This window comes from Oncorhynchus mykiss, chromosome 8 (assembly GCF_057628025.1).
Source record: "Oncorhynchus mykiss isolate SJ-2025 chromosome 8, ASM5762802v1, whole genome shotgun sequence".
Lineage (NCBI taxonomy): Eukaryota > Metazoa > Chordata > Actinopteri > Salmoniformes > Salmonidae > Oncorhynchus > Oncorhynchus mykiss.
In genome coordinates, this window is record NC_143029.1 from 79,487,657 (window position 1) to 79,504,048 (window position 16,392).

At 45.3% G+C, this 16,392-nt stretch overlaps 1 protein-coding gene across 9 annotated transcripts in view; it reads left to right on the forward strand.

The window, feature by feature from the left end:
• LOC110530680 (receptor-type tyrosine-protein phosphatase S) overlaps positions 1 to 16,392 on the forward strand; it is a 145,857-nt gene that overhangs the window by 76,281 nt on the left and 53,184 nt on the right. For 8 of the 9 annotated variants that reach the window (XM_036986330.2, XM_090182711.1, XM_036986333.2 and 5 more), the window contains one exon: positions 10,763 to 10,873. In XM_036986330.2, the coding sequence (XP_036842225.1) occupies positions 10,763 to 10,873 (111 nt within the window). Of the gene's footprint in view, positions 1 to 10,762; positions 10,874 to 11,765; positions 12,107 to 16,392 lie in introns of those variants that run through there. The other variant, XM_090182714.1, reaches the window with a different exon arrangement.

A 16,392-nucleotide genomic window follows, 5' to 3' on the forward strand; every position in this document is an offset into this window, starting at 1 on the left:
GCGTGTTGTCGGGTTGACTGTCTGGGGAATTGAGAGGCAGGTAAAACAAGCGCTCACTCACACTCCGTCGCCGCGCGCTTGTCCTAGGAACCTTCTTTTCGTTCCCGTTCCTACTCGTCTGGCCGTTCTTCAGTGGGCTCACTCTGCCAAGTTAGCCGGCCACCCTGGCGTTCGGGGTACGCTTGCTTCCATTCGCCAGCGTTTTTGGTGGCCCACCCGGGAGCATGACACGCGTCGTTTCGTGGCTGCTTGTTCGGTCTGCGCGCAGACTAAGTCCGGTAACTCTCCTCCTGCCGGCCGTCTCAGGCCGCTTCCTATTCCCTCTCGACCGTGGTCTCACATCGCCTTAGATTTTGTCACCGGACTGCCTTCGTCAGCGGGGAAGACTGTTATTCTTACGGTTGTCGATAGGTTCTCTAAGGCGGCTCATTTCATTCCCCTTGCTAAGCTTCCTTCTGCTAAAGAGACGGCACAAATCATCATCGAGAATGTTTTCAGAATTCATGGCCTTCCGTCAGACGTCGTTTCGGACAGAGGTCCGCAATTCACGTCTCAATTTTGGAGGGAGTTTTGCCGTTTGATTGGGGCTTCCGTCAGTCTCTCTTCCGGCTTTCACCCCCAGTCTAACGGTCAAGCAGAACGGGCCAATCAGACTATTGGTCGCATCTTACGCAGTCTTTCTTTTCGTAACCCTGCGTCTTGGTCAGAACAGCTCCCCTGGGCAGAATACGCCCACAACTCGCTTCCTTCGTCTGCGACCGGGCTATCTCCTTTTCAGAGTAGCCTCGGGTACCAGCCTCCGCTGTTCTCATCTCAGTTCGCCGAGTCCAGCGTCCCCTCCGCTCAGGCTTTTGTCCAACGTTGCGAGCGCACCTGGAAGAGGGTCAGGTCTGCACTTTGCCGTTATAGGACGCAGACTGTGAGGGCTGCTAATAAGCGTAGAACTAAGAGTCCTAGATATTGTCGCGGTCAGAGAGTTTGGCTCTCCACTCAGAACCTTCCCCTTAAGACGGCTTCTCGCAAGTTGACCCCGCGGTTCATTGGTCCGTTCCGTATTTCTCGGGTCATTAATCCTGTCGCAGTTCGACTTCTTCTTCCGCGATACCTTCGTCGCGTCCACCCGGTCTTCCATGTCTCCTGCATCAAGCCCGTCCTTCGCGCCCCCGCTCGTCTTCCCCCCCCCCCCCCCATCCTTGTCGAGGGCGCACCCATCTACAGGGTCCGTAGAATTTTGGACATGCGTCCTCGGGGCCGTGGTCACCAGTACCTCGTAGATTGGGAGGGGTACGGTCCTGAGGAGAGGAGTTGGGTTCCCTCTTGGGACGTGCTGGACCGTGCGCTGATCGAGGATTTCCTCCGTTGCCGCCAGGTTTCCTCCTCGAGTGCGCCAGGAGGCGCTCGGTGAGTGGGGGGGTACTGTCATGTACTGTCATGTTGTGTCTTGTCTCTGTCCTTTCCCTTCACCCTGTCTCCCTCTGCTGGTCGTTGTTAGGTTACCTTTTCTCCCCCGCTTTCCCCCAGCTGTTCCTTGTCTCCTCTAACTACCCATTCACCCCGTTTCCCACCTGTTCCCTTTTTTCCCTCTGATTAGGTCCCTATATCTCTCTCTGTTTCTGTTCCTGTCCTTGTCGGATTCTTGTTTGTTGTGTTTCATGCCTGAGCCAGACTATCGTCATGTTTGCTGTAACCTTGTCCTGTCCTGTCGGAATCTGCCGGTCTATCTGAGCCTACCTATGTTTGGTTATTAAAGAAGCTCTGTTTAAGTTAGTTCGCTTTTGGGTCCTCATTCACTCACCATAACAGGTAAACAATTTCCATAGAAATGCTGGTGATGTTGGCTACAATGTTGCTTGTTTTGCTTGTTTTGTCTCCCATTCAGTCTTGCAGTTTTCTTTTGTTTTCCCCAATGTATCTCAATCTAGAAACCATGGAAATGTCAATATTTGGAGAAGCAAATGTTTTTCAAAAGCTCCTGTTGCTCAATTTGGAACTCTCTCCTTCGCTACACTCCTACCTCCCTCTCTGTCTATCTCTACCTTCCTTCTTCCTACCTCCCTCTCTGTCTATCTCTACCTTCCTTCTTCCTCCCTCCCCCTGTCTCTCTCTATACCACCCTCTCTCTCTTCTCCCTCTCTCTACCTTCCTTCCTCCTCCCTCCCCCTGTCTCTCTATACCACCCTCTCTCTCTTCTCCCTCTCTCTACCTTCCTTCCTCCTCCCTCCCCTGTCTCTCTCTATACCACCCTCTCTCTCTTCTCCCTCTCTCTACCTTCCTTCTTCCTCCCTCCCCCTGTCTCTCTCTATACCACCCTCTCTTTCTTCTCCCTCTCTCTACCTTCCTTCTTCCTCCCTCCCCCTGTCTCTCTCTATACCACCCTCTCTCTCTTCTCCCTCTCTCTACCTTCCTTCTTCCTCCCTCCCCCTGTCTCTCTCTATACCACCCTCTCTCTCTTCTCCCTCTCTTTACCTTCCTTCTTCCTCCCTCCCCCTGTCTCTCTCTATACCACCCTCTCTCTCTTCTCCCTCTCTCTACCTTCCTTCTTCCTCCCTCCCCCTGTCTCTCTCTATACCACCCTCTCTCTCTTCTCCCTCTCTCGACCTTCCTTCTTCCTCCCTCCCCCTGTCTCTCTCTATACCACCCTCTCTCTCTTCTCCCTCTCTCTACCTTCCTTCTTCCTCCCTCCCCCTGTCTCTCTCTATACCACCCTCTCTCTCTTCTCCCTCTCTCTACCTTCCTTCTTCCTCCCTCCCCCTGTCTCTCTCTATACCACCCTCTCTCTCTTCTCCCTCTCTCTACCTTCCTTCTTCCTCCCTCCCCCTGTCTCTCTCTATACCACCCTCTCTCTCTTCTCCCTCTCTCTACCTTCCTTCTTCCTCCCTCCCCCTGTCTCTCTCTATACCACCCTCTCTCTCTTCTCCCTCCCTCTACCTTCCTTCTTCCTCCCTCCCCCTGTCTCTCTCTATACCACCCTCTCTCTCTTCTCCCTCTCTCTACCTTCCTTCTTCCTCCCTCCCCCTGTCTCTCTCTATACCACCCTCTCTCTCTTCTCCCTCTCTCTACCTTCCTTCCTCCTCCCTCCCCTGTCTCTCTATACCACCCTCTCTCTCTTCTCCCTCTCTCTACCTTCCTTCCTCCTCCCTCCCCTGTCTCTCTATACCACCCTCTCTCTCTTCTCCCTCTCTCTACCTTCCTTCTTCCTCCCTCCCCCTGTCTCTCTATACCACCCTCTCTCTCTCCTACGTCTGTCTTTATACCCTTCTCCCTCCATCTCTCTCTCTACCTTCCTTCTTCCTCCCTCCCCCTGTCTCTCTCTATACCACCCTCTCTCTCTTCTCCCTCTCTCTACCTTCCTTCCTCCTCCCTCCCCTGTCTCTCTATACCACCCTCTCTCTCTCTTCTACGTCTGTCTTTATACCCTTCTCTCTACCTTCCTTCTTCCTCCCTCCCCCTGTCTCTCTCTATACCACCCTCTCTCTCTTCTCCCTCTCTCGACCTTCCTTCTTCCTCCCTCCCCCTGTCTCTCTCTATACCACCCTCTCTCTCTTCTCCCTCTCTCTACCTTCCTTCTTCCTCCCTCCCCCTGTCTCTCTCTATACCACCCTCTCTCTCTTCTCCCTCTCTCTACCTTCCTTCTTCCTCCCTCCCCCTGTCTCTCTCTATACCACCCTCTCTCTCTTCTCCCTCTCTCTACCTTCCTTCTTCCTCCCTCCCCCTGTCTCTCTCTATACCACCCTCTCTCTCTTCTCCCTCTCTCTACCTTCCTTCTTCCTCCCTCCCCCTGTCTCTCTCTATACCACCCTCTCTCTCTTCTCCCTCTCTCTACCTTCCTTCTTCCTCCCTCCCCCTGTCTCTCTCTATACCACCCTCTCTCTCTTCTCCCTCTCTCTACCTTCCTTCTTCCTCCCTCCCCCTGTCTCTCTCTATACCACCCTCTCTCTCTTCTCCCTCTCTCTACCTTCCTTCCTCCTCCCTCCCCTGTCTCTCTATACCACCCTCTCTCTCTTCTCCCTCTCTCTACCTTCCTTCCTCCTCCCTCCCCTGTCTCTCTATACCACCCTCTCTCTCTTCTCCCTCTCTCTCTCTACCTTCCTTCTTCCTCCCTCCCCCTGTCTCTCTATACCACCCTCTCTCTCTCTTCTACGTCTGTCTTTATACCCTTCTCCCTCCATCTCTCTCTCTACCTTCCTTCTTCCTCCCTCCCCCTGTCTCTCTCTATACCACCCTCTCTCTCTTCTCCCTCTCTCTACCTTCCTTCCTCCTCCCTCCCCTGTCTCTCTATACCACCCTCTCTCTCTCTTCTACGTCTGTCTTTATACCCTTCTCCCTCCATCTCTCTCTCTACCCTCCTCCCTCCCCCCTCTCTCTAGCTCTCTCTCTCTCTCCCTCTCTCTCTCTAGCCTCCCCCCCTCTCTCTCTTTACCCCTCTCCTATCTTCCTCTCTCTCTACCCTCCTCTCTACCCTCCTCTCTCCCATCCTCTCTCTACCCTCCTCTCTCCCCTCTCTCGCTCTACCCTCCTCTCTCTCTCTCCTTTACCTCCTTCCTCTCTCTCTACTCTCTCCCCCTCTCCCTCTCTCTCTCTTTTTCCATCCCCCTTGTCTTATAAAGCAGTGCTTGCTTGTTGCACAGATAAGTTATTCTTGTTTTGCGCCCAGCTCTGCACTGTTCCACAGGGAAAGGAGAGCGAGGGAAAGAGACAGAGGGGGGCGGGGGGGTTCTGCCTCTTTTGCCTTTCATGTGTCTGCAGAAGAGATAAGCAAAGAGATGTCAGCTGCAGTGGAGACAGAGATGACTCAATAAACACACACACGCAGCCTAACAAGACAACTTCCCATAGCTCCCAGAGTATTGCTGTAACTTCAACCTCTGTAGATAAGTTGTTGTCCAGGAGCAGATACCATACTCCTGAGAATGAATCTCCCTCCCTCCCTCCCTCCCTCCCTCCCTCCCTCCCTCCCTCCCTCCCTCCCTCCCTCCCTCCCTCCCTCCCTCCCTCCCTCCCTCCCTCCCTCCCTCTGTGTCTCTGTCTCTAACACACCATACATACATAAACACACAGACAGCCCACTGTCATTACGTAAACTACAGTTTGGGCATGTCTCTCATTAAATACAGCGCCTGGATCGATCTCGCCTTCTCTGCTCAGTCTATCTTTTTCTCTCTACACCATATTAAGAACACCTATTGAGTTGCACCCCCCACCCTTTTGCCTTCAGAACAGACTCAATTTGTTGGGGCATGGACTGTGCAAAGTGTCAAAAGCGTTCCACATGGATGCTGGCCCATGTTTACTGCAATACGTCCCAAAGTTGTGTCAAGTTGGCTGCATGTCCTGTGGGTAGTGGACCATTCTTGACACACACAGGAAACTGTTGAGCGGGAAAAACCCTGCATTGTGGCAGTTCTTCACTCAAACCAGTGCGCCTGGTACCTAGTACCATACCCTGTTCAAAGGCACTTCAATCATTCATCCTGTGAATAGCACACACACAATTCATGTCTCAATTGTCTCAAGGCTTAAAAATCCTTATTTAACCTTTCTCCTCCCCTTCATCTACACTGATTGAAGTGGATTTAACAAGTGACATCAATAAATGATCATAGCTTTCACCTGGATTCACCTGTTCAGTCTTTTTGTCATGGAAAGTGCAGGTGTTCTTAATGTTTTTTATACTCAGTGTATGTATCTTTGTCTGTAGACTCCTGAGGGACAAACATTCTTGCAACCATAGCAGGCTCCCAATTACGCCAGACAGGACTGGTACATTCGTTAGAAATGTTCATAGCAACAAGCTCCACTGGCAAATACCCCCCTACCCCAACAAGCTCCGCTGGCAAATACCCCCCTACCCCAACAAGCTCTGCTGGCAAATACCCCCCTACCAAATCCACACTCTGCTTTTGTCATGTTCTGTAGTACGCTTTTCTATCACACAACTATAAGCCAGGGGGAGCCTGAAAGCCGCTGTGTGTGTGTGTGTGTGCGTGTGTGTGTGTGTGTGTGTGTGTGTGTGTGTGTGCGTGCGTGCGTGTGTGTGTGTGTGTGTGTGTGTGTGTGTGTGTGTGTGTGTGTGTGTGTGTGTGTGTGTGTGTGTGTGTGTGTGTGTGTGTGTGTGTGTGTGTGTGTTCAGTTGTGCATATTTTTTTTTGTGCATATTTTTTTTTTGTGAACACTTGTGTGTGGTTCTGCCCCTGACCTCATTTCAAATTCACCCAGTTTGTTATAAGGGCCTTTTGTGAAGGGCTTTCAGCAGAATATGCTCAAGGTGAAAATGACTGAAAGAATAATAACAATGTGCCATGATAATAACATGCTTTAGGAGACTGGGATGATAATGTACAATGTTGCTAAACACTTCAGTGTAGTGTGCAGAGAAAGAGAGATGGAGAGGGGATTTCAAGTTATATGCTCCAGGGACTCCTGTTGTGTGTAGCTAGCTATATGCTCCAGGGACTCCTGTTGTGTGTAGCTAGCTACAGTGCCTTGCGAAAGTATTCGGCCCCCTTGAACTTTGCGACCTTTTGCCACATTTCAGGCTTCAAACATAAAGATATAAAACTGTATTTTTTTGTGAAGAATCAACAACAAGTGGGACACAATCATGAAGTGGAACGACATTTATTGGATATTTCAAACTTTTTTAACAAATCAAAAACTGAAAAATTGGGCGTGCAAAATTATTCAGCCCCCTTAAGTTAATACTTTGTAGCTCCACCTTTTGCTGCGATTACAGCTGTAAGTCGCTTGGGGTATGTCTCTATCAGTTTTGCACATCGAGAGACTGAATTTTTTTCCTATTCCTCCTTGCAAAACAGCTCGATCTCAATGAGGTTGGATGGAGAGCATTTGTGAACAGCAGTTTTCAGTTCTTTCCACAGATTCTCGATTGGATTCAGGTCTGGACTTTGACTTGGCCATTCTAACACCTGGATATGTTTATTTTTGAACCATTCCATTGTAGATTTTGCTTTATGTTTTGGATCATTGTCTTGTTGGAAGACAAATCTCCGTCCCAGTCTCAGGTCTTTTGCAGACTCCATCAGGTTTTCTTCCAGAATGGTCCTGTATTTGGCTCCATCCATCTTCCCATCCATTTTAACCATCTTCCCTGTCCCTGCTGAAGAAAAGCAGGCCCAAACCATGATGCTGCCACCACCATGTTTGACAGTGGGGATGGTGTGTTCAGCTGTGTTGCTTTTACGCCAAACATAACGTTTTGCATTGTTGCCAAAAAGTTCAATTTTGGTTTCATCTGACCAGAGCACCTTCTTCCACATGTTTGGTGTGTCTCCCAGGTGGCTTGTGGCAAACTTTAAACGACACTTTTTATGGATATCTTTAAGAAATGGCTTTCTTCTTGCCACTCTTCCATAAAGGCCAGATTTGTGCAATATACGACTGATTGTTGTCCTATGGACAGAGTCTCCCACCTCAGCTGTAGATCTCTACAGTTCATCCAGAGTGATCATGGGCCTCTTGGCTGCATCTCTGATCAGTCTTCTCCTTGTATGAGCTGAAAGTTTAGAGGGACGGCCAGGTCTTGGTAGATTTGCAGTGGTCTGATACTCCTTCCATTTCAATATTATCGCTTGCACAGTGCTCCTTGGGATGTTTAAAGCTTGGGAAATCTTTTTGTATCCAAATCCGGCTTTAAACTTCTTCACAACAGTATCTCGGACCTGCCTGGTGTGGTCCTTGTTCTTCATGATGCTCTCTGCGCTTTTAACGGACCTCTGAGACTATCACAGTGCAGTTGCATTTATACGGAGACTTGATTACACACAGGTGGATTGTATTTATCATCATTAGTCATTTAGGTCAACATTGGATCATTCAGAGATCCTCACTGAACTTCTGGAGAGAGTTTGCTGCACTGAAAGTAAAGGGGCTGAATAATTTTGCACGCCCAATTTTTCCGTTTTTGATTTGTTAAAAAAGTTTGAAATATCCAATAAATGTCGTTCCACTTCATGATTGTGTCCCACTTGTTGTTGATTCTTCACAAAAAAATACAGTTTTATATCTTTATGTTTGAAGCCTTAAATGTGGCAAAAGGTCGCAAAGTTCAAGGGGGCCGAATACTTTCGCAAGGCACTGTCTATGCTCCAGGGACTCCTATTGTGTGTAGCTAGCTATATGCTCCAGGGACTCCTATTGTGTGTAGCTAGCTAAAAGCTCCAGGGACTCATGTTGTGTGTAGCTAGCTATATGCTCCAGGGACTCCTATTGTGTGTCGCTAGCTATAAGGGACTCGTTTCAGGAAACCGGGCGTATGTCGCGCGTCACTACTTCACAGGAGAGGCATTTGAATGTAAACATTTATTTTTTATCAAAATGCATTTTTTGGACTGAATTACCTTCTGGAACATGTGAACTTTCATGTGCCTTAATAACAAACGTGTATGCCATCTGTATATATTAGTACAGTTGTTAAATTACACGCCTAGTTGGTTTAGACAGAAAAAGGCAGGAACCTTCCCGATTGGCTGAGATAATGGTTGGTCTGGACATTCCGAGAGATGAGTTTGGATTGGTCTGCCACGTAGCACGCTTCTGTCTATAACGAGCTGCGCAGTATGTGTAGGTAATCCTTTCTAATGCAACTTTTTTTAAAGATGTCATGAAGAACTGCAAAAGTGTTGCTAATGCTCTCCACTTTCTGGAGGACCAAGATTTGAAATCAGTGGAATGTCCAGTGGAAGCAGATTATGATAGCTGAGGAGATGGAGAAAATTCTGGCATTTGATTGCAAATATGCGGAGGGAGTCGAAAAGAGAACACACTGTTGTATAAAACACCTGTCTCCAGATTACATCTTCAAACTAAGGGCAACCATGGCATCAGTGACAGAGAAGGAGAAGCATTCACCCATGTATACGGGTAACATAGCTACATTTTCAGATATTATGTGTTTCTAATTTTGTCAGAAATTTGTTTTCATTGCAAGTTAAAATGTAGAGTTAGCTAGCTAGCTAATGTTAGCTGGCCAGCTTGCTAGCTAACGTTATGTGTATGATCTGTGTAGTAATATAATTTGTATCTCAGAACCATTTGCATTGCAAGTTATAGCCCACTGTTAGCTAGCTAGCTAACATAGAACCTAATTGGATAGCGTTAGCTATTTGCAGATTCATGCAGGGTAGTAACGTTATGAGTTGGGATTATGGTTCATTGTTTAGCTAGCTCCATGTCTAAACAAAATACTCCACAATGCAAGTAACCATTTCACTGTACTGTTTACACTTTCTCTATCCTGTGCATGTTACAAATAAACATTGATTTTATTTGATATAGTGTGTGTTTACCAGAGACGGTAATTTGAAGAACAGCATGACCTGCACCAAAGTCAAATTAGGATATAGCGTTAGGCCAACGAGACAGTGTCCAAGTTAAAATAAATTATCTGGTAGAATGCCCTGCTTTTATCTTGTCACCCACAACCGTAAGCTATTTTCTGTGATTAACTCACCATTAACTTATAAGTAATGATCTTGTTGTGAGTTTATTTTCCTGTAATAATTCATACAAAATTAGTTAAAGTTAAGACATTGTCAGCTATATGATATGGCCATTATTTGAACTGGCTAGCCAGCTAACTTAATGTTAACTAGCTAGCTAACACGCTAGAAATGAACCAACACCTTGTTTAGAAAGTTGCTTTTAGTTTCCTGGTTTGCTAGATTGACATATACTAAATCGTTTTTTTAAACGGATGCGTTTATTGGTGTTAAAATACACCAGTTTTGCTATTTTGGACCAGCAGGTTGCTGATGTCATGCAGCCTGTTGTTTTAGTGTAAATACTTTTTCATAATGACAATGACAAGTTTGATGTTGGATGACAATAGAATGTTCTCAATGTCACGACGACAGCTGTCTATAGACATGTCGATAGACTTAGTATAAACCAGCCTCTTTGGTTGTTTAGTGCACTACTCACTCTGTTTAGGACATGGCCTCATATGAATCCTTAATGAGATGGGTGGGGCTAAGGCTTAAGAGGGTGTGAATAGTGCTGAATGGGTGTAGACAAAGAAGAGCTCTCCAGAAGGTGTAGCAAAACATTCAAGGGCCATTTTCTCAAAAGGGCTGTTACAAGTTTATCAACTTCCAAAGCAGAATTACTTTCCCATTGTTCTTCAACTGTAGTGTATGATGTACCATTTTCTAGCACTGAGTCTCTACTTTTATCCAATATTTTTTGCTACATAAAACCGAATTTAGCTGGTCGGTCACATATGCTCCAGGGACTCCTATTGTGTGTTGCTAGCCATATGCTCCAGGAATTCATAGTGTGTGCAGCTAGATATATCCCATTAAGCTGGCTGTGGGGAACATAGATTTTTCATGGCAGAAAGGAACCAGTAATGGAAAATCTCTCTTTATCCGTTTTCATGGTAGTTTTAATCAGTTTAATGATGAGTAAATATAGATTTGATTTATGAATGTATCATTAATTAACCCATAGCAATGCCTCTTTTTATTCTCGCTCTCACTCTCTCTCTCTCTCCCCTCTCTCTCTCACTCTCTTTCTCTCTCTCTCTGTCTCTCTCACTCTCTCTCTCACACTCTCTCTCTCTCCCCCCTCTCTCTCTCTCTCTTTCTCTCCCCCCTCTCTCTCTCACTCTCTCTCTCTCCCCCTCTCTCTCACTCTCTCTCTCTCTCTCGCCCCTCTCTCGCTCTCTCTCTCGCATATCCTCTTTCTCACTTTTTCTTTCATTCTCCCCCATCTCTCTCTTTCTCTCTCTTTCTCTGTTTCTCAGGTGCCCTCCAGATAGAGAACAGTGAGGAGTTAGACCAGGGAAAGTATGAGTGTGTGGCCACTAACTCTCAGGGAGTGCTTTACTCTTCCCCGGCCAACCTGTATGTACGAGGTAGGAACTTACCATGGGTATAAGAACACACACACAAACACACACGTGCATTATAACACACACACCTGTCACACAGCTGAAACAGCTGTCACCATTATACAATGGATTAAGTGGTGTTAAGTCCTAGTTTATCTACATGTTTTTTTTGTTATTTATTGTCTTCCTATTTGCATCCACTAACCAAACCAAACCTATCCACCAAGTGAAACACCAGTTGGTGACCTAAGACTGATAACGTTCCAGACTAAACTGGGTTTTACAGATGTTGCATCAAGGTGCTGTTTTTTGTAATAACTGCCACTGAATGGAATTAGACAAAAAGGAATAGGCCAGTGATGTCATACTGCACTGGGGCCAATGTGCAGTTCCAGGGTCATTGCTACAGTATGACATCACAATTGTCCTCTCCCTCTTCATATTTTTCTAAATTGAGGGCCACAGTGACTGAGGGTTTGTTTTTCTCTTGCACTTTAAAGTGGAACTGACAGTGTTTTAACTACTTTGCAGATATGAAACAAACAGACAATTCCCAGTTTATGCTACAAAACCAACTTTATAAGAGGTTGTAAAAATAGGTTCTATGTGACTCAACATTCCATGACGTTCACTAAAGCATTGTTGGCAGAATAGATGGATGCAGTTCAATGCATTAATATACACAATTCCTAAATGTTCTAAGAATTTATGATAATGTGAAAATTGCCATATCTAAGTGCTCGCTTGTCAGAAAATGTAAATATATATTTTTTAAAAGGGTGTCATCTTCCTCTGGGTGTATATGAACAGATTTCATGGTCCTAAAATGCAGTCAGTTCCACTTTAATACAGTGATTGGCTAGGGAATACATTTGGTTTCTCAAGTCTAACTGTACACAAAAAAAAAACATAATGTAAACCAACAGCCAGTGTGGCCCTCCAGGGGTCTCAAACGGCCCTCCGTTTGAGACCCCTGTTCTAGGTTCTCGACTGGGGTAAGGGAGACTGGAATTAGGGGTTCTAGACTCAAATTTCTAAGCTCTTAAGCCCCTGAGTTTGAAGTTCCTGATCCTACATTTGAAGTGGGTTCTGTGGTTCTATGAAGAACAGTGTGAATGTGCGTGTGTACATTTGTGTGACTGTGTGTGTGAGGCTTTGAGCTGGACGTTTTTACTCTCTGTTTCCCCATTCTCTCTCTCCCCATCACGTCATTGTGTTCTGCATCAACCCCCTTCCACCCCCCAGAGCTACGAGAAGGTTGGTGTGTTATTTTCTTTCGGTACTCCTTCCTTTTTATAACACATTTACACCTGAAGTTAGGAGAGATACATCAGTCTTAAACAGTCTAGAGAAAACATATGAATAACCCTCATTTCAAATTGGTTTTAATTTGATAAACACACTTGTTTGATTGAAGGTGTAATGAGGCTAGCTGCCTACGCAGTCATTTGCATTGATTGCATTGTGTGGCCTTGTTTGTAGACCTTTGATATTGCTTTCATCCGAGCGCGACGTTCTCTGCATGGAACATTCTTGTTGTCATGGAGACCCAGGAATTGGAAATGAAAAGAAGGCTATCTATGCATGGACGGAGAGTGGAGGCTGCGCTTGCATGCCCGTACCCAGACTAACTGTGTATGGCACGGCTCCAAGTGTGTGTGTGTATGTGCGTGCCTGTGCTCTGTGTGCGTCTATTTTTTTTTATTGATTTCTGTTGTCTTGTCCCATGTCTTGTATTTATTGTTCTGTCTTTGTGGGTTTGTGTTATGTAACTGTCATTCTTCTGCACTTGTGGCATGTTGTGTGTCGCGTTGCCAATGTGTTTTGGTATTGTGTGTGGTCTCTGTGTGTTGTATTGGTCTGCTGCTGTTTGTTTGTGCACATACTCTGTGTAGCCAGCTTGGTACTTGTATACTGAGTGGTCCTCATATCCCCTCAGGGAAAGTAAAGCATTCAAATAAGGCTTTATTCAAGTGGCATTTAAAAGTAGCTTAGAATTATTTACACGCTTGTTTGGTTAGCAAAGACTAAGTTAGTTCTGCTGGCTCAACATACACTTACACTCAGAGGCCAAAAACACACACGCAGTATTGTTCTGCTTTCTTTCTTTATGTACATTCTGTATTTATATTCAGATGAACAAAATGTACATTCATATTTATTTGCACAAAACAAGTTATTTCAGTGGATTGTGTCCGTCCACAGTATACTGTTATTCACACAGAGATCCTATGGAATTCTATGGTTATACTACATTAAATCAAATCAAATCAAATGTATTTGTCACATTCACATGGTTAGCAGATGTTAATGTGAGTGTAGCGAAATGCTTGTGCTTCTAGTTCCGACAATGCAGTAATAACCAACGAGTAATCTAACCTAAACAATTCCAAAACTACTACCTTATAAAACTACTACCTTATACACACATTATATTAGTATGATATTGTTCACACAGAGATCCTATGGAATTCTATGGTTATACTACATTATATTAGTATGTTATTGTTCACACAGAGATCCTATGGAATTGGTTATTCAGCTGCTAAGTAGCGGTTGCTGTGGTTATGAACTATATAACTTCCTCTATTGATTGGCAGTTGAAATGAACAATGTATCCTCCTCGATATTGATGTATATTTATTGAACACACATATTAATTAAACATCTCTCCACTTCTTTATTAGATCAGGCAGGATTAACCTGTGTAAATGCCAACAGGGCTTTAGTGTGCTGTGGCTGTGCTCTTTAATGAAATGCAACGGTATCCCAGGCAGCTCTCAATCCCAATCTACTATGGTCTAGCATCGTCATCAACTCTACCCTGTAGACAATCCTGTTATTGATACTGGAGCAGAATAAATCATGGCATTACAATTGTACCCCTTGGCCTATACAGTCTATAGTAGGCTACTTAATTAACAAGATATGCTATTCTATCAACATTCTGGCCAGAGATCTTTCTTGAGAAGGACTCTAGAAATATCCTTTATATGTTCCATGATATTAATACGACCTTGTTTTATTGATACTGAACTCACATGAACTCAGCAAAAAAATAAATGTATCTTTTTCAGCACCCTGTCTTTCAAAGATGATTCGTAAAAATCCAAATAACTTCACAGATTGTAAAGGGTTTAAACACTGTTTCCTATGCTTATTCAATGAACCATAAATTAATAAATTAATGAACATGCACCTGTGGAACAGTTGTTAAGACATTATCAGGTTACAGACGGTAGGCAGTTAAGGTCACAGTTATTAAAACTTAGGACACTAAAGAGGCCTTCCTACTGACTCTGAAAAACACCAAGAGAAAGATGCCCAGGGTCCCTGCTCATCTGCGTCAACGTTCCTTAGGCATGCTGCAATGAGGCATGAGGACTGCAGATGTGGCCAGGGCAATAAATTGCAATGTCCGTACTGTGAGACGCCTAAGACAGTGATACAGGGAGACAGGACGGACTTCTGATCGTCTGGACTTCTGATCGTCCTCGCAGTGGCAGACCACATGTAACAACACCTGCACAGGATCGGTACATCCTAACATCACACCTGCGGGACAGGTACGGGATGGCAACAACAACTGCCCAAGACACACCAGGAATGCCCAATCCCTCCATCAGTGCTCAAACTGTCCGCAATAGGCTGAGAGAGGCTGGACTGAGGGCTTGTAGGCCTGTTGTAAGGCAGGTCCTCACCCGACATCACCGGCAACAACATCGCCTATGTGCACAAACCCACCATCGATTGACCAGACAGGCCTGGCAAAAAGTGCTCTTCACTGACGAGTCGCAGTTTTGTCTCACCAGGAGTGATGGTCGGATTCACTTTTATTGTCGAAGGAATGAGAATTACACCAAGGCCTATACTCTGGAGTGGGATCGATTTGGAGGGTCAATCATGGTCTGGGGCGGTGTGTCACAGCATCATCGGACTGAGCTTGTTGTCATTGCAGGCCATCTCAACGCTGTGTGTTACAGGGAAGACATCCTCCTCCCTCATGTGGTACCCTTCCTGCAGGCTCATCCTGACATGACCCTCCAGCATGACAATGCCACCAGCCATACTGCTTGTTCTGTGCGTGATTTCTGATACTGACTGTTACTTTTGATTCTGACCCCCCCCCCCCCCCCTTTGTTCAGGGACACATTATTCAATTTCTGTTAGTCACATGTCTGTGGAACTTGTTCAGTTTATGTCTCAATCTTGTGATGTTCATACAAATATGTACACATGTTAAGTTTGCTGAAAATAAACGCAGTTGACAGTTAGAGGACATTTCTTTTTTTGCTGAGTTTATATGTCTGATAGTAAATAGGTTGTCACTGCCTGACCGTTCATTCTCGGCCTTATCTTTGTTCAGCATGCACTTGAATATTGTGCTATCCTGCTGCTGAGCTGGATGTACCCTACTTTCCTTGACAGAAATGTCCACATTCTCTTCTTCAGCTTTAACAAGTCTCCGTACCTTGAGGGAATTTCCAGTCGTTAGATATGTATACCACACGTTATGCACACACTTTAAGAGTTGAGTATTTTCTTAAATAAAATATCAAGCTGAATTGTATGGTACTGCGTACAGTAGGTGCTCTTGTCTGCTGCATGGTTTTAACCTGGTCACTGGTTAACCTGTTTCTGTTTGTCTCTGTCTGGCTCTTGCATGCTTTGGAGAGAATCTGCCTGCCTGCCTTTTGATTTGATGTCTCTTATAACAGTTACATTTGATTTTGTCTGTTAATTAAATGTCTATTTTTTTGTCTTGAACTTTAGTGTCCAATTCTGGGGATCTGTTGGAATTCTAGGGCCACTCCAAATGTATGGCACTGTTATGTTGAATGGGATCATGTCCACCGAGCTATTGAATCACTGCCAAATTGTTCATTCGTATTTGGTTTTGGTGAATAGTTTGTTTGCGTGCTATCTGAGGAAGACTAGGAATACAGTGAAATCCATTGAACCTAGAGAAGATAGTTCAATGCTAGGTGAAGTTTATTAATGAATCTGAGCATGGTTCTTTTAAATTAAATGCATCAGCTGAGAATCATTTGGGGGAAGACTGAGGCCAGTGATTCTATGAAAACTCTTTCCCCCTGATTTACTCCCACTGACTGAGTGGAGATTCCTGTATTGTGACTCAAAACATGATTCAAACCCCTGATTCAGATACTGTTTCGAATCTTGACGTTAGCCAATATTTCTACTGACTGTGTCTGTCTGTCTGCCCTTCCTCCCCTTGCATCCACTCCTGTCTGTCTCTGTCTGTCTCTCTGTCTGTCTGTCTGTCTGTCTGTCTGTCTGTCTGTCTGTCTGTCACTTCAGTCCTCTGTTTTGCAGCCTTGTGGTACCAAATTTTCAGTTCCTACGACATCCACCAATCAAAGTCTGATTTTGGAGAACCTAACAGCAGTTTGAAGAGCGTCATGTGTTTTCTCTTTCCCATCCCTCCTTTCTTTCCCCTTCTGCCCTTTCCCCCTTTCTTCTTATCCTCTCTGCCCCCATCCCTCCTTTCTTTCCCCTTCTGCCCTTTCCCCCTTTCTTCT